Source organism: Harmonia axyridis, chromosome 5 (assembly GCF_914767665.1).
Source record: "Harmonia axyridis chromosome 5, icHarAxyr1.1, whole genome shotgun sequence".
In the NCBI taxonomy this organism is placed as follows: Eukaryota; Metazoa; Arthropoda; class Insecta; order Coleoptera; family Coccinellidae; genus Harmonia; species Harmonia axyridis.
This window is the reverse complement of record NC_059505.1, coordinates 8671090-8698933: the sequence shown is the minus strand read 5'-3', so window position 1 is coordinate 8698933 and position 27844 is coordinate 8671090. Positions and strand designations below refer to the sequence as shown.

Genomic DNA, 27844 nt, shown 5'->3' with positions numbered 1-27844 from the left:
CCCTCTTTATTCTTTCTTTGCTTGTTACGAAAATAATGCAAAATTATAATCAAATTGACGAAAAATAAAATAAGGTGAGAAATCTTTTGGAAATCACAAGAATTAAAATATCTCGTGAACTGTTTATTTTTGGTTATCAATAAATATGGCTCAAACAACAGCAAATGAGTCATACTAACACGTCCTCCAAGGTTCACGTCAAATTTTGAAACACACTGTATACTATCTGTATACTATTCGGCCTTTATCCCAAAATTCAGTCAAATGTCCACATTTGCACAGATCGAAATACATATTAATTGAATATTTTTGTTCTTGAACAAATGAAATTTCACCCATAATTAGGTGTCGAAAAATACTCTGATTTAAATTGTTTATCGAAATTAATGAGATCCGTCTCTGAGCCTACACAAAGCATAAATACCATGAAATAACAATCTGGAAAAAAAATTGGGAGAACCAGGTAGTAGCTAGATCAAGATACCATTCCCATAATTCTCGTATTTCAATACAACCACAAAATGAAACCGACTCTAAACCATAGGACTATAACCGCACATAATTTCTGGTGCTGCTCAAAATACACCAGCATTCCAAATTAAATGACACCAAAAGTACTATAATTCTGTACGCAACCCCGATTATTATTCTGAGCTCTTTTAGAGGAGCAATTTCGATGGTCTAGTCGGGTAGACTGGATGCACATTATACAGTCTGGTCTATAATTCTGGCCTGGAGGCTGGATGGAATTTCAGATGGCCAATTTATAAGGCATTAGCACGACATTTGAAATTATAATAGGCAAAATTTTTTTGATTTTATAGGGGTAATTGGGGGGGTATGGCCCATGGTGATGCCCAGTGAAAATAACGTGATAATACACGTTAAGTTGTGAAAGAGATCTATGATATGGGCGGCTTTTCGGAAAATAGATAAAGATCCAGTTTAATGGATAGTTTGTTATAGTCATCTAGTATACACCGTGTCCGTAAATTATGGAACAAATTCATTTTTAGCTAAACAGACCATTTTAAGGAATAATCCTGAAACACGTCGATTTTTCATTTTAATTTACCGTATTTTAAAATAATAATCTAATATACAGGGTGAATTACTTTCGAGTAATGACGTCACCGTCATTTTTTTTAATGGAACACCCCCATTTTGTGTTAATTTTCCGATTACTTTAGCTGAGCTGATTCCAAAAATGTATCACATGTTGATTCCAATTGGTACAGAGTGGACAAAAATACAATAATTTTGTCTGTGCTCATAAAGTAATGCGTAACAAACTTTATTTGTTAAATTAGCAATATTATCAAAAATATTTATTTGTTAGCGGCAATTGGTTTGAATGGTACACCCTGTAGTTTGTTACATTTTTAGATTAATAAAAATGAGCTGTTTCCAAACATATTTGGTACTTGTGGTCTAGCAGACAGAATATGAAAGAAAATATTTCTTATTTTTATACATTTTTATTTATCTAAATATGTAACAAACTACCATACCAATTCTAGACAAAAAAATACAAAGCGAACACTATCCACGAAAATGTACAAAAATTAATTTTTCAAATTACATCATTAGTGATAAATGAAAGACGAAAAAAGTAGTGCATTATAATGCCTTCAGATGACATTCAATTGAACATTTCAGAAAGAATATTTATCGGACACTTGAACAATCAAAAATATCCACAAAAATTGTTATTGTTTAGTGTCTGACAAATTTATTTTTTGATATGTTCAATTGAGGGCCATCTGAAGGCATTATAATACATTAAGTCATTTTTTTACTTTCATCTATCACTAATGGGAAAATTTGAAAAATTAATTTTTGTAGATTTTCGTGGATAGTGTTCGCTTTGTACTCGGTTATCACGAAAATGGTACATTTTATGAAAAAAATTCATGAGAATTTTCTTTTTTTAGTGGAGCTCTATTGGTTTCAGGAATGAATTTTCACGAAAAAAAGATAGTGATGTAGATTTTCAATAGAGAAAGGATCATCGCACCCCGATGTCTACGCCACTGGATAATTTTGGCAGGAGACACTTGCCTTATTCGAAACATTACATTATCTAGACTTCAATACCTAAAAATTAACACAATGAATTTAATAATACTAAAGTTATAAGTAAAAAACTGTTTTTTTTCCAACTTCGAAAATAAAGCTTGTTAGGATATATGTATACATGAACTATTGTTCTATCCGATGACGAAGTTATTGAACCAAAATTTAGACACCCTGTATCTTTCCGGAGATTTTGTTATACAGGGTGATTCATTGAGAATATCCAATTTCTAAATTCTTTACCTCAAATACCTCAAAATATGATGATTTCATCCAACAAGCCTCATACCAATAAGTTTAACTATGTATTTTGATTTTCGCAATAATTTGTCATAATTAACTTTTTTTTAATAATAATCAAGGATTATTTGATAATGATATACACACGGGCAAAATTAGGGAAACGGACAAAATATCAACGAAGTTTTCAGTTCATTTTCTCTTGAACCCTTTGGCTTGATTCCTTAGGAACATAACTGCTCAGATCTTATCCCCATTAACTTGATTTTTTGTTATATACAGTCGCGAACGAAAAAACATTAGAAATAAGATTTTAATTAAAATTTGTGGATTTATGCGTTGACAGATGAGAATATTCACGAACACTTAGATAGTGCCAAACTTTTTTTCAATTTCTTGAAATATTACCAAATGCAGCCAAAAACTCACTAGTTCTCACAGTAGTCAACCCTAGGAGATTTAATACTCACGAATAAAAGAAAGCTTCTCTAAAAGACGGTCGGAATATGTTCATGAAACCGGAGCCACTTTCAAGCTCCATTTGAAGGCGTTTTTTTTTAATGAAATAGTCTTTACCAAGGGAAGCCTTTTTGGATGGATTATGAAACTGGCCCCTAATGATAGAACGCTCTGTTCGGGTAACAATCACTCAAAATCTTGAATAATTATAAAGATTTCATCGAACAAAATTCATGTTGTTGAGCAAATTGTACAGGTTTAGTGCGGTAAAAATTAAAACCTGCGTTATCCACTTCAAACTGTTTCTTGTGAGAGAAAAGTACTAATTGGCAATACTATTTTGTCGATCGTTCCATAACTCATCGAGCGTGAAACTAAAGATGACACCTATAACATAACGATATATTATAATCCCAGCATTAGTGGATGTATAGTGGCCCAGTTATTTCATCAAGTTCTTTGATACCCTACATACTTATGTTCGGGTCAAGTTTATAGAAGTAGGTAAATTCTCATGAGGGTGAGATTAATTTTTGTTTGTTTTTGGTTTATTTTTTTTCAATAAATAAACATATAGAATGTATGGAATTTGAAAATCGATTAAAAAATGCCGTCGGAGATTTTCTCTGAAACTATGACATCTATTTGCAATTAGCAATTATCAGCATAAAATTTTGAATTAGATAAGGTGAGTGGCAGTCGATATAAATAATTCGTAGGTGTCTTACAGTGAGCTTAGGTATTTGTAAACATAACGCCATCGAAATATTAATCGATTTATATCTGCTTCATAAAGTTATTCTCAATTAAACATTTCAGCTTACGAGCCAAATTCTTGTCATTTGCGGATGGTTTTAATTTTCGACTTTTATATGAAGAAATCTGCGGCTGAAGCTCATTGAATGCTCTCAAATACCTATGGTGAGGCCACTATTAGTGAAAGAACGTGCCAGAAACAAGGAAACTGGGTGCCGTACAAATTGAAGCCGAGAGATGTTGAACGGCGTTTGTTTGCTTGTGAACAGCTACTTGCAAGACAAAGACCGAAGAGATTTCTGCATCGCATTGTGTCTGGAGACGAAAAATGAGTTAATTATGATAATTCCAAGAGCAGAAGATCATGAAGATATCCCGACCATGCTTCCACGTCGACGGTCAAACCGAATATTCACTGTTCCTATGTCAATATTTGGTGGGACCAGCTCGGAGTAGTATATTATGAGTTTTAAAAACCGACTGAAACAATCACTCGTTTCAAACGCAATTAATGCGTTTGAGCTGAGCATTGAACGACAAACGGCCACAATACAACGAGAGACATGATAAAGTGGTCAAGACATACGTGGAAACGTTCCCTACCCCACCTGCCGTTGCTCCCTCGGACTGTCACTTGTTCGATCAATGGTACACGGCCTGGCTGACCAGCACTTCCGCTCTTATGAAGAAGTAAAACATTGGATCGATTCGTGGATCGTTTCAAAAGATGACCAGTTTTTTCAACACGGGATTCGTAGATACGCTGCCCGAAAGATGATAGAAAGTAGTGGCCAGCGATGGCCAATACTTATAATCATAAATGTGTAACCAATATTTTACAATAAAGCCTCGAATTTCGGAAAAAAACGGCGGAAGCAAAATTGTAGGACCATGTACAAAAATCAGTTGTGATATCGTATTGATCATCCAAGTTCGGGGATTACGAACCATGAATTTTTATGGGATCAAAAATCAAATATGAACAATTGATATTTGAAAAAAATTAACACATAATTATGAAATTTCGAACGTGTAACAGGGTTTTCCACTAAGAGGTTTCATTTTGAATAACCCGCTATATGGGCAGCTGTCAATTTTGAATCTGTTATCTTTTGACATTTGACGAATAAAAACTACGCCATTACTAAAAAAAGAAAGAAACATGCTTCAACAAAGCATTGAAATTTACTACAAATATGGTGAAAATTTTGCAAAACTCAAAACGTTGTGAAGCACCTTCTCGGCCGGAAGTGGAGCTGATGAAAAAATTGTTGGGACAAGCTAGTGTTGTGAATAATCGAAATCGTGTGTCTCGCTCAAGAACAACTGAGAATATTGCTACTGTAGCCCGTAGTGGTTACCCAGGTTTGTCGATTCCTCATCGCTCTTAGGAATTAGGCATTCCACAAATGACATTACATCGTATTTTGCATAAATACTGAGGTCTAAAGGCTTTTAAATTTTGAATATTGATGTGAACGCCGTCTATTTTCATTAAGGCAGCACTACGTGCCACACAAGCAACGAAACAATAGCAATTTTTCCAGAAAAGTTTCCTGGTCGTGTTAATTTGGAGCTGATCAAAATTGGCCACCAAGATCTTATAATTGAGCACCCTCATACTTTTTTTGGGCCACGTGAAAGATGTAAAGTCTATGACAATGCTCCTCAATCGATTCGAGTCACAGATCCAACCCTATTGAAATTTGCTTACGAAAGCTATTTTCTGTACGATAAAAGGTTCAGGATATATTCGCAAAAAACAATTTCTTTTCAATTTCGAAAATGGTGCATTTTAGAGGGTAAGTTAATAGAAATTTTTTTTCATATTTTTGGACGAGCTATTACGTCCTGAAGTCCTGCGCGTATATTATGAAATACCCTATAGGTATAAACATATAAGGTAGAATACAGTTTTGATAATTTCATGTATATTCATAAATCATCTGGTTCACTGTAAAGCCGGTGTTGCTTCACGAAACTAATTGATACCACGATATGTCGAGACTTGTCAAGTGTAAAATTATCATGGTCGTCAGATTAAATACCTCTTCGGTCTTTCCATTGAAAATTCAAACGTTCCATGTGACATATCCTCGTGAAATGATTACATTTAAATCCTATTGACAAGTTTACCGCTCGCCTTCCTCTTCATTTATTTCACATCTAAGTCCACACTTTTCATTCAAATTAATTTTTTATACCTACATAAGATTCAAAACCAACCCGAAAAAAATCTGGACAAATTAAATATCACTGAAAGCAAGATATTGGTCGTTTTAATTTCCGAGGATTTGAACCGTTGAAGAAAATGAAAAAATTCCGATTTCTTAATTCTGTTTGTTATATTAGAATGTTAAAATTAATTTAAATTCATTCCATCAGAATTTTTTCGGTAGCGATAAAAGTTATTGACCCTTCTAACTTCTAAGAACCACTCATAAATTTGGAGGGTTAAAAATCTGTAAATCACAATGAAAAAAAAATGAGAAAAGTGCTGAGGTGAAGCGTTTGAGCGCCAGTTCATTCATGCACCACATACCCTGGTGCCTCCAAGGGCGCAATTGACATATGAATGACGAGCGCTCAAAAGCTGATGACTTCATGTCAATGCGCTCATTTTTTTTAGATTTTACGTCTATATTCTATATTATAGAAACCGCATTTTCAGTCTTTGACAAGACTTTTTGTATGAAATTTTTATGTGAAAACTCATAAAAAAAGAATTTTTTGTTCGGAAAGTTATATCATGCATAAATATGTATTTTTCAATAAAAAAGTTATCTAATTCTTTTTTCCTTTCCAAGTGAGCCATACGTGGCAAGTGCGTCGTCTTTCGCAATATCTTCTTTGACCGGCAAAAATGAATACAGTTCACGAGTAAATCAATTACCTCGTGGTGCCAATGAAAAACTTTATGAAAACTAGTGAAACTTGAGTAGATATGGAGATTTATCATGATAGGTACAAATTTTGTCTTGTTATATTTTAGTTGAATTAAACAATGATTTTTTATAATTTATAGGGAAATTCTAAATATTTCATAGAATACATCATATAACATCAAACTCATGTTATTGGCTTGAAATTTAGAACATTGCCAAACATAAACTACTTTGCAAAACATTAATTTCACTTCTTATGTTATGACACATTGAGGCAAGTGAGTCTCGAGTACTAAAATAATCACAAATTCATCCTATAAAGGCCAACTCAAAGAAAAAACAACGAGAACCAAAGCAGTCATAAGGACTTTAAGAATGCTGAGCCAAGTTCTTTGAATGAAAAATTTTCCGGAAAACCACCAACAATATCAGTTGAAGAGAAAAACACAATATAACGAAACAAATTGAGACAATTTTCATTAAGAATGAATAATGTGTATAGTATAGCGCCTCGATGAACGAAGAGTAGAAGAACTCACTTGCCCCACGATAAAGGGCAAGTGAGGCATTTGAAGTTTTTTTTCAAGTCAGAAATTCTCACCTGAGAATTATTATTTTGTTAATATTGTTTATCTAAGTTGTGTCTCAATCAACAAACATTGTTTTATTCGCATTTTTGAGGAAGTTATACCTCGTTAAACCTTAAAGTGTCTCAGTTGTTCCACCCTCCTCTATAGACTTAACCGAAAACTTAAAACCCTTAACCGAAATAAGAACCTACCCGATTCCTATCGATTTTGTTTTAGGAATTATCTTGTTGACGGAAGGACGAACGAGCAGAAAGAAATTTGAGGACGGATTCCTCATCAGTTTGTCGAACCTTACCGTTTGAGACCATTCGCTGCTCAAAATTCGAAAATTACTGACATTGTGACAAAACATTAAAGCCATATGTTCGATAAACATACGCTCAAAAATTAAACTGACGTGTAGCAGCGCTTCTTTGAACGAAGCTTTAATAGAAAATATCAAACATAGATGGAGCAAAATTCCACCTCAAAGAACAAATCAGGCAACTCATCATACATAGATATTATCTACCTGTATTGAATTTTGTTGATTTGAATTTCGAATTTCAATTATATTTATGATTATCTCTATTTTGATTAAGTTCAGTTACTTATATCTGAAAAAATTATCTTTCCCTTTTCTTAATTCAGTTCGCCTAAATCTATAATACCCGAATTAAAAAAAAATTAAAAAACCTGAAAAATCGAAATTTCCGTGAGCTTTTTTGTAAGCATCTAATAACAAAGATTTTAAAAATTACTGATTTGTCAAATAATTATTCATTATTAATTAATATCAATTGAATTTCATGACAAAAATACTACTTATTTTACGAAAGAAGTTTATTTTCCTCTCAACAAATAGTCAGTTTATAATGACACTACAAACACGCAAATATTCTTTTCTCTATTTCAGTATCGTAATGAGTTCATTACAGTTCTAGAAACAGTGCTGTAATGAACTCATTACAGCATCGTTTTCAGTTATATTTTTCGTTTTGTGATTGTCTATACTGACTTCCAATTCTATCAAATTTCAACATATTGTACGTCAAAAATTGTCAATATAATATAATTTGAATATAGTGAAATGATTTTCAACATTATTCGCAATTTCTCTTAATTCTGGTGGTGTTGAATCGATTTCGTCAAACATAATTCACGAATTTAATGTGTAATTGTAAATTATTTCAAAATTCGAAACGTAGGATTCACATTCAAATTCCGTAATCTGTCAATTTTCAGTCACACCAACTGCTAAGATACAATACAAAAGTCACTAGGATATATAAACTGAATTTTTCATTGAATATCGACAATATTTCACAAAACTTGACTGAAATAGAGAAAATATCGTCTAATACTCGTTGCAGAAAGCAATTCCAACACTCATGCGTTCGAAAACTCGCTCGTTCGTCGCTTGTTTTCGAATTTCGAATTTCCCATTCGTGTTGGAATAGGAGCCCATTCTGCAACTTGTTTTATTTATTGAATAATTTTTTTAAGAAAGTTTCGATGATAATAATTATGAGCATAAATATATTTAACTTGAGTAAATTTATGTCACGTCAAAAAGATACGAATATTCCTAAATAAAAAGGTTGTTTGAATAGCAATTTGTTTAATCAGGGTTTGAATTTTCAAAGTAGTCTGGCAAATGTTACTATAAGGACCTACACTCTGTTGGATTCTCTTTTTCTTATGGTAAGGTATGAACATCTTCAATTTCTGTCTTGTGTTGAAATTGTAGTATTTATTGTCAAAATGCTTCTCAGATCATTATTGGTTTCCTGTGTGTTTGCACACAACAACCTTAACTTCTATAATTCTGTTCCTGTTTTTATGAAATTTTGGTAGTAAATGGTTCCATGAAAATTTCAACTTTCTGAATGGGTTTGACTTGCTCGTGCTCAAACGTGAAATACTCACGATCACAACATTTTACATCCTATGTCTACTCTCTTGAGTTTTGAGTATACGACTTGCGTTGCATATGCGTATATGAGAAATTCTCGGGAGATAGTGATAAAAGCCCGAAAACAACGTACTGTACTGACATTGACATGGTTTTTTTTATTTCTTCTAGCCAAACCTCTTGTCAACTTACCATCTACATAAACTCCTTAAATGTTCAAGCTATCTACGCCCTTTTTGTTAGATAGCAACTTCTGAATGTCTTCCATATTGACGTTAAGTACTTACTGTGGAACCAACCATTCATTTGACTCTGTTATGACAGCTCTCTCCAGCGTTTCTAGTGACTTGGAATCTGAAGCTTCAATGAGAAATTCCAGGAAAGCACTGACTTAGCATATAGAAGGTGTGATTTAATACGATGTCAGTTTATCAGGGTAACTTACCCGAAAATTTCAAGTTTCTAGGTCTTTTCGTTCAAAAGTTATCGTGTATATTGATCGGACAGAATTTGTCTTAAGTGAGTTGAATCTTATCGTTTGAGACCATTCCTGGCTCAAGTATCGAAAATTACCGACATTGTGATGAAATGATCTGTTCAGGGAACAAACGTTACTTCCACTAGGCCTCTTGGAAGCTTTGAGCTTTTACGAGTTAAATTTTCGCAATTGTGTTTGAAATTGTCATTTCATATTCACTAAACAAAATCTCATCTCGATCGGATTTTTTCTGACGGAATCATTAGGTTTTTTCGTTATTTTGCTAGAATTTTCTCTGGTAGTGGTAACGCAATCAACATAAACTTATACATACAGGGTGATTCACCGCGATGGCCTATTAGACGTTTATGGAAAACTAATCAAAATTTTGTGCTGAAAATTTGCAAAATTTCAACTCGATCAGATTTGTTGTCATATACTGAAAACTTGGGCTTTTCCGATATTCTGCGGGAATTTTCTATGATTCTGATCGGATACGTTGTCATTAGAAGGGGTATTTTTTCTGAGATTTTCCTTTTTGAGTTCAATTGTCTAAAATGGACAAGTACCTATTTTTTTTTTTTTAATGGTTCTTTCCAATATAGTTATCCTTTCCTTCAGGTTATTTATTCAGGATTTCATTAATTAATTGATCAGTAATTAGTTAAATTGTGATTTCAGTTTTTTTTCTTGAATCGAGTTATTGAGTTTCTTCTTATTTTCTTGAGAACCAATCAGTATCCCAATTAAAACTTTTGATTTAATACTTTTTTTTTAATTACCTCTGACTCTTCTCATGTTACTAAAGCATATTATACTACTACCTAATGATAAAATATTATTATCATTATTATTTGAACTGGGGTCGTTTTGCTTCGGTGAGCCTTCCGGGAACTGCGACCATGCAGATCTTTTGTTCACTACCCTACTCATTCATAGAAACCCAGGGAGGTCGTCAACGACGTTAATAAAATTGACAACCTCCCTAGGGGCCTTGGCCATTACCTCTCTGGTATCCAGGACCGGCTTGCCCATGTGAATGGTTCTTAGGCCAGCCAGCTCTGGACACTTGCATATCAAGTGTTCAGAAGTTTCTACTTCCGATCCACAGAGCCTGCAAATCTCGTCTGCTGACTTACCCATACGGTACAAATGATGTTTGTACCGACAGTGCCCCGTCAGCAGTCCCACCATCACCCGAAGCTCCGCTCGTGACAGCTTCAGGAGTTTTCTGGTGTAAGTAGGTGAAATCTTCACGAATTTCTTTGCCTGAGCAAGTCTAGGAGTGTTAGTCCAGTGGATTGTCCTACTGTTCAAATCCCATAGCTGGACCGCAGCTTTGTATTGGTCTTTTCCCATCCCACAGAAAGGCTCAGGTCCAGCAGGTCTTAACCTTGATGCACTTTTTGCAAGCTCGTCCGCTCTCTCATTTCCTTCAACCCCACAGTGCCCTGGTACCCATAGTAGAGTCACCTTATTTCCTCTGGCCAGTTGCTTTATGGTGTTACGGCACTCCCAAGTCAGCAGAGACCCCTGACAGCACGATTCCAGGGATCTCAGCGTGGCTTGGCTGTCCGTGGTGATGTAGATATGCGCCCCTTTGAGGTTCATTTTGAGACACTCCTGGGCGCATACATAAACAGCCATTATCTCGGCTTGTAGAATCGAGGGCTCACTTCCCAGGGCTTTAGAGATCCTCAGTCTAGGTCCATATATCCCAATGCCGGTGCCCTTCTCTGTTTTTGATCCATCTGTAAACCATATGGATGACTTTTTGTCCAGACGATTTATGAAACTTATTGCACTATGACGGTCATTTATAACCGTTTCAAAGGGCGTTTCAAAATCGTAGGTGGTTGGCATAATATCTGATGGTTTTGCGAGGAGGTTTGAATCTAGTTGATTCAGTATCCTCATATGTCCAACCCAGTTCCCAGGAAGGAGCTTTCCATTATGGGAAATCCTTATTGCTTCGAGCAGGCTACATTTCCATACATGTAGGTGTAAGGGAGGCAAGTCTAGTATGACCTCCAGCGCTGCCGTAGGAGCTGTGCGCATAGCTCCTGTGACACCAATGCACGCCAGCCTTTGCATTTTCTGCAACCTGATGCGTGTGGTGACCTCCTCGGTTTTTGTCCACCATGCTAGAGATGCATAGGTGACAATAGGGCGTACCACCGCTGTTTATAACCACAGTACCATTTTCGGTTTCACTCCCCATGTCTTTCCAAAGAGTCTTTTGCATGCCCACATAGCCGCCGTGGCTCTGGAAAGAGTCTTATCTATATGTTTCCCCCAGTTCAGTTTACTGTCCAGGATAACACCTAGATATTTACACTCAATAGAGAAGTGCAGAGTCTGACCATTTAAGACCAGAGCTCTGAGGTCGAGATTCCTTCTTCTAGTGAACGGGATTATTGATTTTTTCGAGGGGTTGACAGTAAGCCCCTCTTCCCCTCACCAATTTTCAATAGTTTTGAGAGCAAGTTGCATTCGGCTACTTATTGGGCCCCCATGCTTGCCTCTAACCGTCACCACTATGTCGTCGGCGTAAGCCTGGACGTTAAATCCGCCTATTGTAAGCCTCTCCAAGAGGCCATCCATGACCAAGCTCCACAGCAGGGGTGATAGAACCCCTCCCTGAGGGCATCCCCTGCATGTCAGCACAGTCACTTCGGTTTCTCCCAGATAGGCTGTAACGGTTCGTCCTTTCAACATAGCTGATATCCACTTTACAGTGGAGGGTTCTATCCCTTTCCTTTTGGCTGCATTGCATATGGAGGTATGTAGGGTATTGTCAAAGGCCCCTCCGATATCACCGAACATTGCAAGCAGAATCTCCTTTGCGTTGAGGGTGCCTTCCACCTCTCTAAGAAGATGATGAAGGGCGTCTACAGTAGATCTACCCGCCCTATAAGCAAACTGTTTGCTGTGGAGTTTTACACTGCCTCGTATGTTGTTGTCAATTATTTTCTCCATGGTCTTCAGGAGAAAGGAGGTGAGGCATATGGGTCGATAGGATTTAGGCTCTGGGGAGCCTTTTCGACCCTCTTTGGGTATGAATACTACCCTTGCCTCCTGATAAAATAGTTCTTAAAATATCCCTTCTAAAAAATAGGTAGGTTGGCTTGACCTCTGGGAACATCATATGCATATATCTGAATGGAATTTTTTAACAAGTTGAGTATTCCCCCAATAAAGTGTGGATCACAGAATCGGCGAAATAATACTCCAAAAGTACTTAAATTCCTTTCATTTAGTTTATTAGAATATAGTATCCATGAATCAAATAAATAAACTGTTTTGACTTAAAGCATCCACTAAAAATATTTTGTTACAGCTATGAAAATTTTTTCTCTTCTTTGAAAAAGACAATTATCTACATAACGAATTGGAACATATAATAAATTAATAAGGAAGAAAATTGGGGATTTTACTAAATGCTTCTTCAAACTAAGATAGGTTGTGCATGTCTCACAGAAATGACCATGTTTAGTTTGAATTAAATGTATAATAAGGGATCCTGAAAAGGACAAAGTTGAGTAATAGTACTCAGAAGAAGCTACCTTGTTCAAAAATTTTTTTTTGTCTGTCAAAATTTTTACTGAATCACTTCTTATGGACCCTTTACTACACCGAAAAAAATATCAACTTAATAATATATAAGATCAATTGCAAGAGAAACTTGTGTTTAATCCAGTCAAACCAGTTCTCTTTCTTGAAAACATGTTGAAAAACCAACCTAATTAAAATTTGACTGAATATGTATAAATTTATAATCAAATAGACTGATATATAATAAAAATTTCAATTCCTTAAAAGTGATCACTAAGCCGAATGTCACTATCAAATAAAAAATTATAAATGTGCTATTCAATTCTATAAAAAATTCAATAATTAAATTATGATCCTGGGAATATTTCTACAAATTTTGTAATTTACAAAAGCAGATAATTCAGTTTTTCACCTAGGTACTGAAAAATATTGGTTCCTAATCAAAAATACAAAATATTCTGTCGTTGTTTTCATATTGTAAAGGGAGTATTTAAAGATGAAAATTCAATTTACTGAATACCAATATAACTCAGTACTTTCGAAGAAAGCAAATACAAAAGCATTGTCAAAATGTTATATATCATTGCACAGTAATGGAACATCAACACTGTTTTTGGAATAATAATGCACATTTGGAAATACCACATGCTAACCAAAGAATTACAATTAGGCATTATATGCTGTGATTTAAAACACTCAATTGGATATAACTCTGCAGCACCCTAGGCTGAAAAATTCAAGATGGTAAAACAACGAAATGTTCCTTTAAAAATGCCCATCTTTTCATTATGAGAATGCAATCTATTGCCTTACCAAATTATGCAGAAAATATCCTCAAACCAACAAAATTTTTGGTTGGGATTTTTTTTGTCTGGAACAGTTCGTTATATTTATTTTCTATAAAGTGCACCTTAATTTATTTCTAAGCAAGTTAAGCACATAGATTACTGTTTTTTAAACTTGCCGAGTCAATTCAATATTAAGCAAGTTCATATTCATCGCACGAATATTTTTGGTGTATGATGTTTAAGAGATGATATTCTTCAATCAATGTAGAAGTGAAGATATTAATCTGAAAAAAAAATCACATGAAAATATCTGATTATTAAAAAGCATAAGTCAGTCATTGCACATTTTATGTACACCATATGCGTTTTCTTCAAATTCCCACAAAAAATATCTTGATAGTATTACATCTTCATTAAATAAACAGCACAAAATTCTTCACTTTATCTTCAAAAATGGAGTTTCAAAAAAGCTTGCAGGCATACCTTCTGAGTTTGGTTTTCTTTTACAAAATATTGATAACCTGACAATGAAACAAAGCTATCTAAGATTCACGGGATCTTTTCAGCTAATTTTAATTTTTAAATGATAATGTTTGTAATGTTCATCATTTGTTATAATTTTGTCAATAAAATTGTTTAAATAGTTGTTTTCATTATGACCAAGGGAATAAGTATACAGGGTGTTTCCTAAACATGCGGCAAAAATTCAGGGGGTTGTTCCTTGGACTATTCTAAGAATATTTTGTCCTTTGATGATTTTTGAAAAACCTATTTGTTTCGAAGATATAGGGGAAACAAAATTTCAGATAATAACATTTTATTATGAAAAATTACATGAAAATTCAACTCAACCTACAAAAACTGTTGAAAATGACCACCTCTAGCCAGCATACAAGCATCCAATCTTCTCCTCATTGACTGCCGAACCCTTTCAAAAACACCAGGATCATTTCTTATTAAGTTACACCCAGCAATGATCCGATTTCGCAAGTCTTCTTTACCATCTGCACTTATCAATTTTTAGTCAAAAAACTGGCCGTTTTTAGTAATTGGAATGTTGTTAAACAAATTTAAAAATAAATTGTACCTACTTAGTAAACACAGTGCGGTACGCATTTTTATTTAAACTATTATTAATTTTAAAAATATGAAAAATGTTGTTCGCCCTGTATCTTCGAAACAAAGAGGTTTTTCAAAAATCATCCAAGGACAAAACATGCTTAAAATAGTCCAACGAACAACCCCCTGAATTTTTGCCGCATGTTTAGGAAACACCCTGTATAGATTATACCCAAAGACTTCATGTACACAATAAGGACATTGGTAACTAGGCAATAAAATCAAAATAATGATCTGGTGTGACATAAAGGTCTATTGTGTCCCCATGCACCATATATAGCTCGCCTTCCAGTGCCATAGTTCTAATAAACTGCAGTATTTGGCATGGCTTCAAAGAGGTTACTTCCTACTCCTACAAGTTCCTTTTCCTTTTTTATTTGCTTTGGCTTGTAATGGAGAGGCATTCTGTGGCTAGGTGATCCTCTCACAGAATATGATCAGTTTTTGATGAACCTATTTGCATTAGGTGCTTCCTGAGGCGGCAATTCCCTCTAAGGAAACCAGTGAGGGGGTGTACCAAGTTCTCACTGAGATCGAGATACTGATTGGAAATCTGAAAGATTTCGCATGAGGATTTCTCTATCGGTTTCCTGAGTATTTCTTCTTAGAGGGCATCAAGTAACTTGGTTTCAACCCTAGTTGTGGTTTTTGTACCATTCAAGTATTTTTTCGAGTTTGAATCGATCATTTCCCTTTAATTTTTTTAAGTAAACTCCTCCAAAAGGATCAAATGTTTATTATTTCTTGATCAATTTATTTCTTGTTATACACACTCAGTGTTATTAAAGATGTAGCACCCAGAAGGAATAATTTCTCTCAATATTAGAGCAAAAAAATTACTAAAGTACTGATGTGAAATCAGGAGTTATTGAGCGCTTGCATTCATGCTCCAATTGAGCTCCTGACTTCACAGACCTGAAGTCAGGAGGTTATAATGGCAACACCTCAGAGGGCAACACTATGTATTACTTTTTGACATTTCTTATGTCATTTGTGTTCTGTAGGTTATGTAATTTGATCATGGAACAACAAAGTTTAGAAATAGCTGAACTGTTTTATCAAAATCGGTGGTCATTTGTAAATAGAAATTTAAGAAGAATTCATGGACGACATTATTCAGTTAATTGACTGACTAATTGTCGTATTATAGACAAACATGTATCGCTTGAAGAAAATTCACTATTAAATTTTCATACGCTTATACATACTCATGGTTTTTCACAATAAAAATTTGAATAATTCATCTTCCAATATAAAATAGAACGTTCGGAATAGTTTCTCAAAATTCGTTTTGTAAGCAGTAAATGGTTTGTTTTGACATTTGACATATAGCATACATATTTTCAATTGTTGCGCCTTCGTTTATTAGTATTGAGCATAATAAAATGCCTAGAGTGCATAATTATCACCATGTTAGCGATTTTAACAGGGGTAGAATTGTTATTCATAATTTAATAATGGTCCTTTCGGTATCGTCAATTATTGGTTAGCGAAATGTTAGTCTTATTTTATTATGAAATTGACCGCGTTTTTAATTGCACTGCAATGAAGGTAATACATGTACAAGAACACGAAGACCAACTGAGGCTTAACTCAGAGCATCAAAATAGGCATTGTAAACAATTAGCAATACAAGTTGCTACTATGCCGATTTCTTAAAAAAGGATAAAAACCTGTTACTATGGATACATTATAGGATGGTTCCGATAGCTGTAGGAAACAAGTTTGAAATCACTACTCATGATTAATAGTACCTTATATCACGGTATACACGATGGACGTCAATTACTTGTTGCCAAAAAAAATTATTCCTTCTTGGTATAATATTTCTTAAGTCGCTGAGTAAATTTTTACCAAAAAAAAAATATATATATACACCTAAAATGCGCTTTTGTTACTAAATTTTGAAAATTCACTTCACTTTATAATTTTAAAAAGGAAGCAAACTCAAATTGTATAAATATTTAATAAGTTCATATAATACATAAGGAAGATCCCATTTATCTTACATTGCTTTTATGTATAAAACAAGAACTTAAATCTCAGAACCAATAATGCTAAACTTTTCTATTTTCTCCTCCAGATAATACAGTTTTCAAAATAAATGGAAATTTCTTGGCAGCATAACCAAAAGGAATTCCATGATTGACTAACATTTCAGGTTGGTCATCACCTGAAAGGATTTTATAACAATTTTCCTTCGAATTGTATAATTATTGAAATTAACAAAATACATAATACAAACGTTACATATTTAATTAATTCTTTTCTTGAGACAACTTGTTTTGCTCTCATTTTCACTGGACCAACGAATTCCAATTATTATTTTGATTATTTCACTGAGATCTCATAAAAATTGTGAGATCCAAACTATAAAAGCATAGAATCAAATGAACAGAATATCTAAAACTGTAGTTACTCACCCCTCTCTCCTACTATAAGCGACTTGCGCTTCTGTGACTCATCAATACTCTTATTAAAGCTCTGATTGCTGCCTGTACGGATGACATTGCTTCCACTGATGCAATGTTGGCCAGATCTGATGGGCTTGGCTATAGTTGCAGCTGGACCTCTCCTTGCCAAATTCTTCTGTCTAACAGCTTCTTTTATGCGATCAACTTCGTACTGATACCTGTAAAAGCATAAATGTTATTAACATTCGATATTGATGGCAGCATATACTCATACATAAACAGGTGATTTCTATTAATTGGCGCTTAAGACTGTTTGATTAGCATTCAAAGCATACATATTCTGTCAAGAATTAATCGGGAATATTTTTTTTTAAGTGCTTCATGAGTAGTTTGTTTTTATAATAGATGAAAATATCAAACAAATAATGTATTTGTTTGTTTTCCTACTCTTTCTCTTGCTTGTAGGTCCATTTGCATAGAAAGTTTTGAGCCAATGAAAGGAGTTTATGCTCCTTTTCTGGCAAGTATATTACCCTCTTCAATTTCTTTAATTCCCGAGCGACCGGAACCCGGACTAAGCTGTGTTATTCTTGCCTATTTCATTGAGTGTCCTTGGGCACTCCAATACCATTTTAGAATCGATTATATGTGAGCTCAATGCTTTGATTGCAGCCTGACTGCCAGAATGTATCGCTATATCACATTTCTGATAGTTTCTTACTAGTTTCATTCCCACACATATTTCCATTGCAAGTATCTCTACCTGAAAGACACTTGTACAGCGGCCTAATGATAGTGAGGATCTGTGTAACATTTTGATGGTATTCTTTTTGAGAGCTGGTATTGTGGATTCTCTTCCTCAATTTTCTTTTTTGTTTAGCATCATAATGAAAGTTTTTTCAAGATGCTAGTTTTCTTTATCTGATGGTATGTAGAAGACCAGGCTCTCTGTTTTTTTTAGAACCATCTGTGTAACATTTGATGGCATTTTTTTTGAGAGCTGGAATAGTGGATTCCCTTTTCAAATCTTCATTTTTACTTAGCTTCGTAATGAAGGTTTTCAAGATGCTAGTTTTCTTTATCTGATGGAATGTAGAGGACTAGGATCTCTGATTTTTTTTAGGTTACTAACTGTTAGTAGTTAATACACTACTAATAGTTTATAAGCTGTAGTAATGAAGACATCTTAGTTGTCGAAACGTGCGTCAAATTTGAACATTCCCCTAGATAATAGTATGGTTACTTTTTGTACCAAAATGTATGTCCTATTGGTTTTCAAAATTTCTCTACCTCTCAATTTACTGCAAATATATTCACTCATTAACCTGATTGATAAAAATTGAATACATTCAAAATCACTAAAGCAAGTTTCTTTTAATTGTTGGAGCTAATAAACGTTGAGTTGAACGAGATATCAAGCATTAATTTTTTTCTTTTCACGTTCTTACTATCCATAAATATATCAGAAAAATTTCATGTTATTTTCTCAAAATTAGAATATCTATGAGTAAAACCACTGCTTGATTTCATACTATCATCTTTTTGTGCAAGGGATCCATAAAGTGGAAAGCCGGATCAACAAAAACCAGAGTTAAGTTAAATTTAACTGAATAAAGATAATTGCTGAATGTATATTACCTCTTTCTATCTCTCATTGCTCCTTCTTTAGCTTCCTTCAGGGCAGTTTCTAGAGCTTTCACGCGTTCCATTGTAGCTCGAAGGCGTTTCTCTAGTTTGGGTAACTCGCAACGAAGATCAGCATTATCCCGCACCAATTGTTTGTGGACTTTGGTAAGTTGGTCCAAGTTGTTTTCAAGGAATGATATCTTCTGTTTTTGAGCTAATGATCCACCATCTTCTTCATTGTCTTCTGATGTAAGGTTCTTCTTCATTCTAGCCTGAAAGGCGAGATACAAATCGTTACAGACTATAGAAAATTTGTAGGTATTGGAAATGGACTATCTTTTGGTTTTTTTAATCTTGTTATTTTGACATGATTGACAGACGATATACCGACATAGGAATAATGTCAAACTAAAGATAATTTTTTTTCTTTGATTAACGCCATAGAGTAATAAACATAGATAGAGGGAGTATGCGCAATTTTTACATGTCCCCAACATGGTTAGATTACGTTGTCGGATTGTGATATATTTTCAAATCCACAATTTTACTATATCATTATGAATGTATGTTATATTGAATGAAATATATTTATTTGAGTGATTCCCGATTAAATATGCTAATTTGAATATTTGGAATCCGATATTTTTCCTAATTGTCGAATTTATAATAAGCAGAATATTTATTATTTTCTGTATCTACCTGCTGAAATCCAAGGTTTGGCGACTTAAGCTCTCCTAGTGTCATCGGTTGTTTCACGTTGTTTGGCGCGCTTGAAGTTTGTTTTCTGAATTTCTGATATATTTAGGTATTTATTTCAGTATATTTTGAATTAATATGAAACTATGATTCACTATGGGACATAAGAAGTGCTTTCTTTTTGGAGAAACTCGCGAATTGAGTGAAATATAGTATCACTGATATGTTTTCATTTCCGCGCACTTCATGTCAAATTTGATAGTTAATGTTGGGGACAAAATTTGCTTACTGAAAATGAGATATGCTCCCTCTATCTATGTTCATTACTCTGAGAATAACACTTAGAAATATCAATACATTTTAATTTTTGATTGAAAGCAAAAGTCTGATCTGTGAGTATCATAAAACCCATAAAAATCACTGAAAAAAGCGTTTTAGAATTTTTCGAATATTAGAAACACGCCTTGTAACTCGAGAATGATTCAAGATGATGATCTGCTTTCTGACATCAATGTTTCAAAAACATAGAGGAACATTGCTTAACACTAATCACAGAAGAGCTTTTTGCGCACTTTGCATGTGCACCAAGCGACATGCACCAAAGATAAAAAAAAAACAAGTCAAGCATTAATAATTCAGCTGGAATTTTTCACAAAAGCAAAATCCGTACTTTTCAGAATAAACCCCGCAGAATACCAAAAAAAAACCAAAAGATAGATTTCCCGACCGTAGAATAATCAAGAGAATAAAACATAACACTCACCTGCAGGTCTTGTACAAAGAGCTTCCGTAAATTGTGCAAAGTCTGTAGTTCCTTCGAAACAGTATCTTCAAGGCCCTTCAGGTCCTTACGTGCCTGTTCTCGCCTCTCATTAGTGGTGCTGTAGAATACATCCATTTTCAGCAAATTGAAACAGGGACGCTCACGGACAGTTTGGTTAGGTTTCATTTGATCGTTTCACGACTAATAGTTTTTTCTAATTTCGACTTTGATACAAAATCACACAACATCAATTATCCAATTGCACAGGTGACAACTTCATAATCTATATAATTTCAATTTTGTTCTAGGAACTAACAATTTCATTTTTTTTTTTTTTTTTAATTTCAATAAATCTCTCTACGAACAATTCAACAGCAAGGTAAAAATATATGCTTTGAAAATATGCATTTTTCTTTTTATACAATATTTTTCGATTTTTATCTACATTTTACATTGTTTCTTTTATCCACAACACTTATTCATCAAGAATTTTCAATTAAGTTTTCCCAATTGAAAACTATACAAATTTATTCATTTTCACCTATATTTCAACTCTATAGATTAATTTAAGCGAGCTATTTTCTTCAATTATCAAAATTAACAATTTTAAGTTTTTCACTACAAAACAATAACAGATTCTTCAAAAGTCAACTAAGTCAAATTCAGATATACAACTCGCTGGTTATGAATAAAACAAAGATAACGAAAATAAAAAAGATGTCTACAACGTTATAAGGTAGGTGATTGAGATTAATCTCGCTTGAATTAAAAATTTTGTTACTGTATAATAAATTTTAAGTTGAAATTCTTACAATTTCAATTGAAAATTTGACTCTGCAGATAAGATGAATAAGTGTAATTTTAAATAATTGAAATGTGTTCATCAAATTTATAAAAACAAATTATTCAAACTATTGTCCCAAACCAACACTCGTGAATTTTCAAAATAAAACTCAACCAAACCATGTCGTGATCAAAATTTACAAAAATAAATAAAAAATAAATGGAAAAAAATGAGATCGAAGATTCAGTATATGATAAATTTGGACTGATTCATCACAAATGCAATTACTTCTTTTGAGCTTGAATGCAATAATACTTAAACAACAATCATCAAAAATTGCTGGGGACACCTGTGAGTGACCAATAACAATGTTAACGAAATGAATAGATGCAAATGAAACGAATGAGTATGAAAGATAGACATTGGACAATGATATGTTTGCGACATTTTAGTAAGATTGTTTTCTGACTCTTTTTCAAGCTTTGATTTATGCATAGCGGAATACTTCTTATACTTATTCAATTCATTTTTGAAAGGGATGAACTCCTCCCATTTGTAATGATTATTTTTCGGAGAAAGAGGATCATGGAGATGAGAATTAGGAAAGGCTGAATTTTCGGAACAAAGGATTGAGCGTTTAATAATAAATTCATCGTCTACTGACATGAGTTCCTGCAGTTTCTGAGATTTATCGGTTTCTTCGGTTTTGAGCCTGTCGTACTCGGCTTGAAGTTGCTGCTGGGCAAGGGTGAGTTTCTGATTGGAGCTGAAAAGAAAAAAAAATTAGGATCGTGTTTTTCATGAAAAATATAAATTCGACTCACTCTTTGATATCATTCAAGTGTTGTTGCTTCTCGGCAATTTCATCTCTTAATGTAGCTACTTGTTTCTGATGTGCTATTCTCAGCTGATCCATTTGCTGTTCAAGAGCTAATCTGAGTTCATTAGCCTCTTTTTTCTCGTTTTCAGAAGCGCTAGAAACCTGAAAAAAAAGTATATTATACCAAATGCAGCATATGTGAATAGTCTTGTCATCTAGCATTAACACAAACCACTTCAGTGTCAGCTTGTAGACTTTTCTTGTAATGATCAGAAAAAGCACCAAGAAAATATTCAGAATAATTCATTTAGTCTGAATTTTCTCAATTTAATTTTGGAAGAAATTAAAATTGAACGAACCTGTTCGGCAGCTTTCAGTTTAGCACATTCTTCCCTCAGAGCATCAATGTTTTCTTCCAACATTCTCTTCTTATTTTCAGACTCCCTCATCGATTCCTGCAAGCTCTTCATTCTGGCTTCGTGTTGAGAAATCAGCAATTTACATTCACCCAATTCCTTTTCATATTCGGTAACTTTTTTATTACTATCTTGTTCCTTATTCTCGATGTTTTGCAATCTCTGTATCAGGTTTGTAACTTCGTTTTTCATTCTTGTAATGTATAACCTTGCAACAGTGAATTCTTCTTCTAACTTGGTTGGTTCAGTTGAAATTTTGAGGTCAGCCACGTCACCACCAACAGATGAACCAATTTCACTTAGCTCTTTAAGAATATTGGCGAACATTTCTGACAATCTCTTCTTTTGATGGTTACTCAAATCCTTCAACTGTTGGAGTTCTGTTGTAGTATTGTTCAAGGAAGATTGTTTTTGCATGAGTTCTTCAGAAAGAGATTCAACCTGGAAAAAAATTGTATTGAAAATTTCAAATTTCATAAATAAAAAGAATATAATGAGAATAAATGGAGATAATAAACCAAGATTAATTAATTTTCCAGGATACATACCTCTTTATTCTTAGAGTCCACTTCTTGGCTCTTCTGATCGTAGTTAACAGCCAATTCTTCCAAAGCTTGGAGAACTTCTTTCACCTCATCTTTGGCGCTTTCGTTCTCTTGTTGGATTCTGTTCATTTCCAACTGTAAGGCTTCATAATCTCTTCTGGTACTTGCAATTAACTCGTCTTGCTCTACGATTTGTTCCTTAAGTTTTTCAACGAATTGACTCTGCTGGTTGATTTCCTCATCTTTCTCATCAAGTTGTTGATAAAGCCTCTCACGTTCGAGCTCCAATTTTTGTCTCTCTTCAATTCCAAGAGTTGAACCTAAAATATATATTTTTATAGAAAATAATTCATTTATGACTTCAGATATACGAACCAATCATAAGAGCTGGTGTGGCGGGTACTGGTCCAGCTGTCTCTGTTACTGTGCTCTCTTCCATCACAGATACAGGAGTAGCAGCTTCAGATGGATCATTTGCATTGACTTGATCTTCAACTCTAACTGTCTCACCAGATCTCCAAAGGCTGAGTTCATTCTCAAGCTTCTCACAAATGCCTTTAAGTCGAGCAGCCTTTTCTTTTTCTTTCTCGTATCTACGCTTCCATTCTTCAGCAGTTAGTTCTTCATTCACACATACAACGTTCTTGACAGTCTTGGCCCTGTAATTCAGCAAAAATAGGATAACAAATTGTAATTAAAGAATGTCATAAAGCTCTATCATGAAATCAATTTTACATTAAAATTTTTTTAATAATTATGCAACACTCAGATGATATAAACCTCCTGATTTATAATTATGCAAAATCTACAAACAAAATTTATAATTATTGGTATTACTTTTACCTCAAAAGTGGAAAACACACATAATAAAAACGGCATTAACTTTATTTGTAGAAATCATAATTCACATTACAACTATTCCTTGTTGATCAATGGAAAATGGGGTAAATTTAATAAATCCCTTTATTACCTTTTACCGAATTCAAGGGTAGATTTCGTTTCAGCTTCATTAAAACTAGCAGGAGAACAACAAATTACGATGGTTGTTCTTGCGTTACCACCAAGGGATTCTTGAAGGATTCTGGTCAATTTGGAGTCACGATAGGGTATGTGAGTTTTGTTTCCATCAGCCAGAGCACTTATCACATTTCCAAGAGCAGAAAGAGATTTGTTAATATTCTTAGCTTCGTCCAATACAGTACCTATTGAAATAATGTATATTAATTACCATTGGGCAAATTGTAGAAAAATGAATTTTTACCTTCTGCTCCTGTCTTCGATACTTTTTCAGAACCAGCAAGATCCACCAAGTAAAGTTTACCTGATAATTTTTTTTGATTCTCTAGGTTTTCCTGTTTTACGTTTATGAGAAATACTGAATGTGATCTAGAAGAATGTTCATTCATATCTGGAAAAAACTTTGCATTAAAAAATGGTTATTGATAATTCAAAACTTTATTATCAGATTACGTAAAATGTGATTGTTACAAAAACTACTAAAAAGACATATACAAACGTCCAATTCACAACTTACTTGTTACAGCTATATGTCTATTGGATTTTCCATCGGAAATAGCTTCGAAAACTTCCTCTGGACTGGCAACAAATCGTTCTGTTGCTCCTTTTACATAAGGAACTCTGTTTTTATCTTCATGAACGCTTAAGTTTACTTTAGAAACTGCAAAAGAGTTGTTATCAATATTTCGGCTCAAAACTATTCAAATAAACTCACCATCTAGTAAATCCCTAATTTTATCCATATATATCTCAAAGTAGGATACTTTAATATGGAATTCTAAATTTTCCTCCATACCATAGATGTGATTGAATATATCGTTCACAATTCTAGGAATGATACCTTGTTTTTGTACATCACCTAGAAAAATTCCATTTGAGAATGTGGAAATCAATTGAGTAATTTGACGAATTAAGAAGAGTTGAGGAAAAGTTATGCCACACTCACCTAAGACACCTTCCATAGTATGTGTTTTACCCGAAGAGGTTTGTCCATAAGCAAAGATGGTACCATTGTAGCCGGCAAGCACGTCTGATACAATGCTTTTAGCTGCTTCATTGTACACTTTCTCTTGTGTTGCATTTGGCTTGAATACTTTATCGAAAAGATAAACTTTACCCTGCAAAGAAAAATAAAATAAGATTTCCCAACAAAAAAGAAAATTGAAATATTTTTATCAATGGAGGTAATTTCTCCAAATCAGTTAGAAGCAAATTTACTCAACGTCAGTATTAAAATATTTTTAATATATTTTTAAAATATTTTTTTAGTACTTTGTCTACTTCATTTTTTATTTATATAGATAGGCATTATTTATATCGTTAGGAAGGAAATTTGAACTTCTTTTTTACCTAAGATATTTGAGAGGATATCGTGGATAATACGCAATTTTCAACAACATGCCAATGAATACCAATACCATTCAAACAGAATATTATATTTGTATGTAAAATACAAGGTATCCCCTTCACGCGCACAAATGTGGGAATACTTCATCAATATAATCATCAAGTATATCTTTTAAAATTATAAAAATTTTATTTAACCAATAATTTTTTGTAGAACGGGACGATAAAAGCATTTGACTAAGAATATATGATTATAAGTTGATCCACAAGTATTTCAAATAAAGATCACTAAATTGAAATGAGACTTAAAATTTCATTCTTCAAGATTCAGAAAGTTTTCAATATAAATAAGGATTTTAAAAACTACCCCTACTCAATCACTTCCCTCAAACCACTTCATTTGATTGGCTAATCTTTAACTTCTAACAATAATTCAATAATGTTTGATTGTTTTGATTCCTACTTAGCGGAAATTCATCTTAAATTGAATTACTTTATTTCCATAAAATTGATTCAGGACAATTATAATAATAAATTGATTAATTGGTTTATTCATCAATTGAATAATAATGAATAAATTATGAGGAAATAATGTCGTTTTACTTTTATCAATTATTCAGCCTAATTGAAAGCCTCAAGAGTAAGAAGTATTCAGAATATGACAAACTATTATTAACATTTTAATTGAAATGTCACGATCATAAATATTTTAATGAAAATCGAAGAAGAACTATGTAAGCTTGAATGAGTGAGCTAGATTTCCATATATCCAACAAGTATGGTAACTATTTTGCGGCAGAATATAATCCTACAATATAATCCTACAAATGAAGAAAGCAAGGAAGAAAGTCAGCTGCTCTTGAGCGCTTGTTTATTCATGTGTCAATGGCGCGTTTATATGTGGTCTTCAAGGGCGCAATTAATGGATGAATGACGAGCGCTGAAAGACTTCGAGTCAGTGCTATCCTAATTTTTTGTCGATATTCTTCTTGAATTTTCTATGGTTCTGGTTACGCGATCAACAAGACATTTTGCACGATGCTTCAAATTGTCATTCATTACGTCAAGACTTTTAAACTTGTACTTTTTTTTTTTTGATTCTCACACAAGGTTTAATCCTCCGGGAGCTCACCTTCGAGAAAATTTGATTTCTGTTTGTTTCATGTCACGATTTTCTTTTTTTTCTTTCAATATTTTCCTACATTGTAAAATGACTGTATTTTGTTTTGAATGTAGACTAATCATGAAATAATAGTATATTATTCAACGAGCGGTAATGTAGGTCATAACTCACGCAGATGATGTTTGCAGCACGAGCCGCAGGCGAGTGCTGTAATTCATCAAGTGAGTTATGACCATTACCACAAGTTGAATACTATACTTTATCTACGACTATATCAATAAATACTAAGAAAAAAATACAGACTTAGAATATAGACAGAAGGAATGGGAAATAAACATACAATGTGCTCGATCCCGTACAAGAGAGATGGAAACTTAGTGCCACCAATTACAATCGAACTAGATTCGGCTAGCTCGAATCCAGTATTGAGTACAGACATTGAACTTCATTGAAAAACCTCAATAGTTGCCTTTAAAAATGCATTAAAATATACCAAAAAATTTTCCCTGTAAACGATGTAAACTTAATGATCTTACTGCTATACCAATCTTGAAAATTTTTTCAAACTCCTTTATATTTTTTCGGCAATTAATTCTATATGGTAACATTAACTGTTTGTCTTTTGGAAATGTATACCTATATAATATTTCATCTTCACTATCTGAATTAATCATTTTCAGCAAAACATTCCCAATAATTAGATATCAACTTAATTTGAAAACGTCAAGAGTGACATTCCCTCGGACATTCCTCCCCTCAATAACAATAATGGAATGTTCCCTTTCGGCCAATCGAATAGAAGCAGAGAAGTATAGAAGCACAGATCCATATTTTCCGATTTATTACAGTGAGTTATAGTAGTGAGTTATTATAACTCACGGCTGTTTGTTAATAGATACTATTAATTGCTCAAAAGCAATTGAATAATGAATATATAATTCAATAAGAGTAGATAAACATTATTATTATTATTATTATTACATGGAACTACAAATTTTCATCTCGATCGAATCTACAGTTTTGAATTCAACAATGAACTTAGGTACTGCATTCAAGAACAGAATCTACCCTGAAAATTTGAAGTTTCTAGATCCTTCCGTTCAAATGTTATCGTTTATACGGCCGGACAGATTCGACCTTATCGCTCGAGACCAATCCTGACTCAAAATTGTGACGAAATAATGAAGCGATCAGTTAGGAGAATAAGCGCTGAAAAACAGAAGGCCTTGAAAGCGAAAATCTACTCCCAAATTGATATAATTCAAAGTAGGACTGAATATCAATTCAAATCAATTATCGCATTAAAAATTATCGCTACCACAAAAAATTATCCAAGTGATCAATCTCAATTCTCAAAACAATGGCATAGGTTTGAATTCTCATCATGAAATGGACCTTTCCAGAAGTAGGTAATGGAATTGGCCTTGATATAGAACAACAACGAAGTTATTTG

The 27844-nt window shown here is 33.6% G+C and overlaps 1 protein-coding gene across 4 annotated transcripts in view; it reads right to left on the bottom strand.

Moving 5' to 3' along the window:
• Window positions 1–12616: 12616 nt before the first annotated feature.
• Window positions 12617–27844, bottom strand: part of LOC123680468 (kinesin heavy chain) — a 37012-nt gene continuing 21784 nt past the window's right edge. The window contains exons 2-16 of one of the 4 annotated variants that reach the window (XR_006747520.1): window positions 24868–25039; window positions 24637–24780; window positions 24439–24582; window positions 24166–24312; window positions 23875–24106; window positions 23280–23563; window positions 22908–23224; window positions 22303–22800; window positions 21948–22105; window positions 21788–21889; window positions 20340–20457; window positions 18893–19152; window positions 17264–17472; window positions 17091–17210; window positions 16788–17013 (exon numbers count right to left, since the gene is read on the bottom strand). Coding sequence is in view for 3 of the 4 variants with exons in the window: in XM_045618384.1 (XP_045474340.1) it covers window positions 16898–17013; window positions 17264–17472; window positions 18893–19152; window positions 20340–20457; window positions 21788–21889; window positions 21948–22105; window positions 22303–22800; window positions 22908–23224; window positions 23280–23563; window positions 23875–24106; window positions 24166–24312; window positions 24439–24582; window positions 24637–24780; window positions 24868–25039 (2901 nt within the window). In the remaining variant the exon portion in view is untranslated. Of the gene's footprint in view, window positions 14006–16787; window positions 17014–17033; window positions 17211–17263; window positions 17473–18892; window positions 19153–20339; window positions 20458–21787; window positions 21890–21947; window positions 22106–22302; window positions 22801–22907; window positions 23225–23279; window positions 23564–23874; window positions 24107–24165; window positions 24313–24438; window positions 24583–24636; window positions 24781–24867; window positions 25040–27844 lie in introns of those variants that run through there. The other 3 variants (XM_045618386.1, XM_045618384.1, XM_045618385.1) reach the window with 3 other exon arrangements.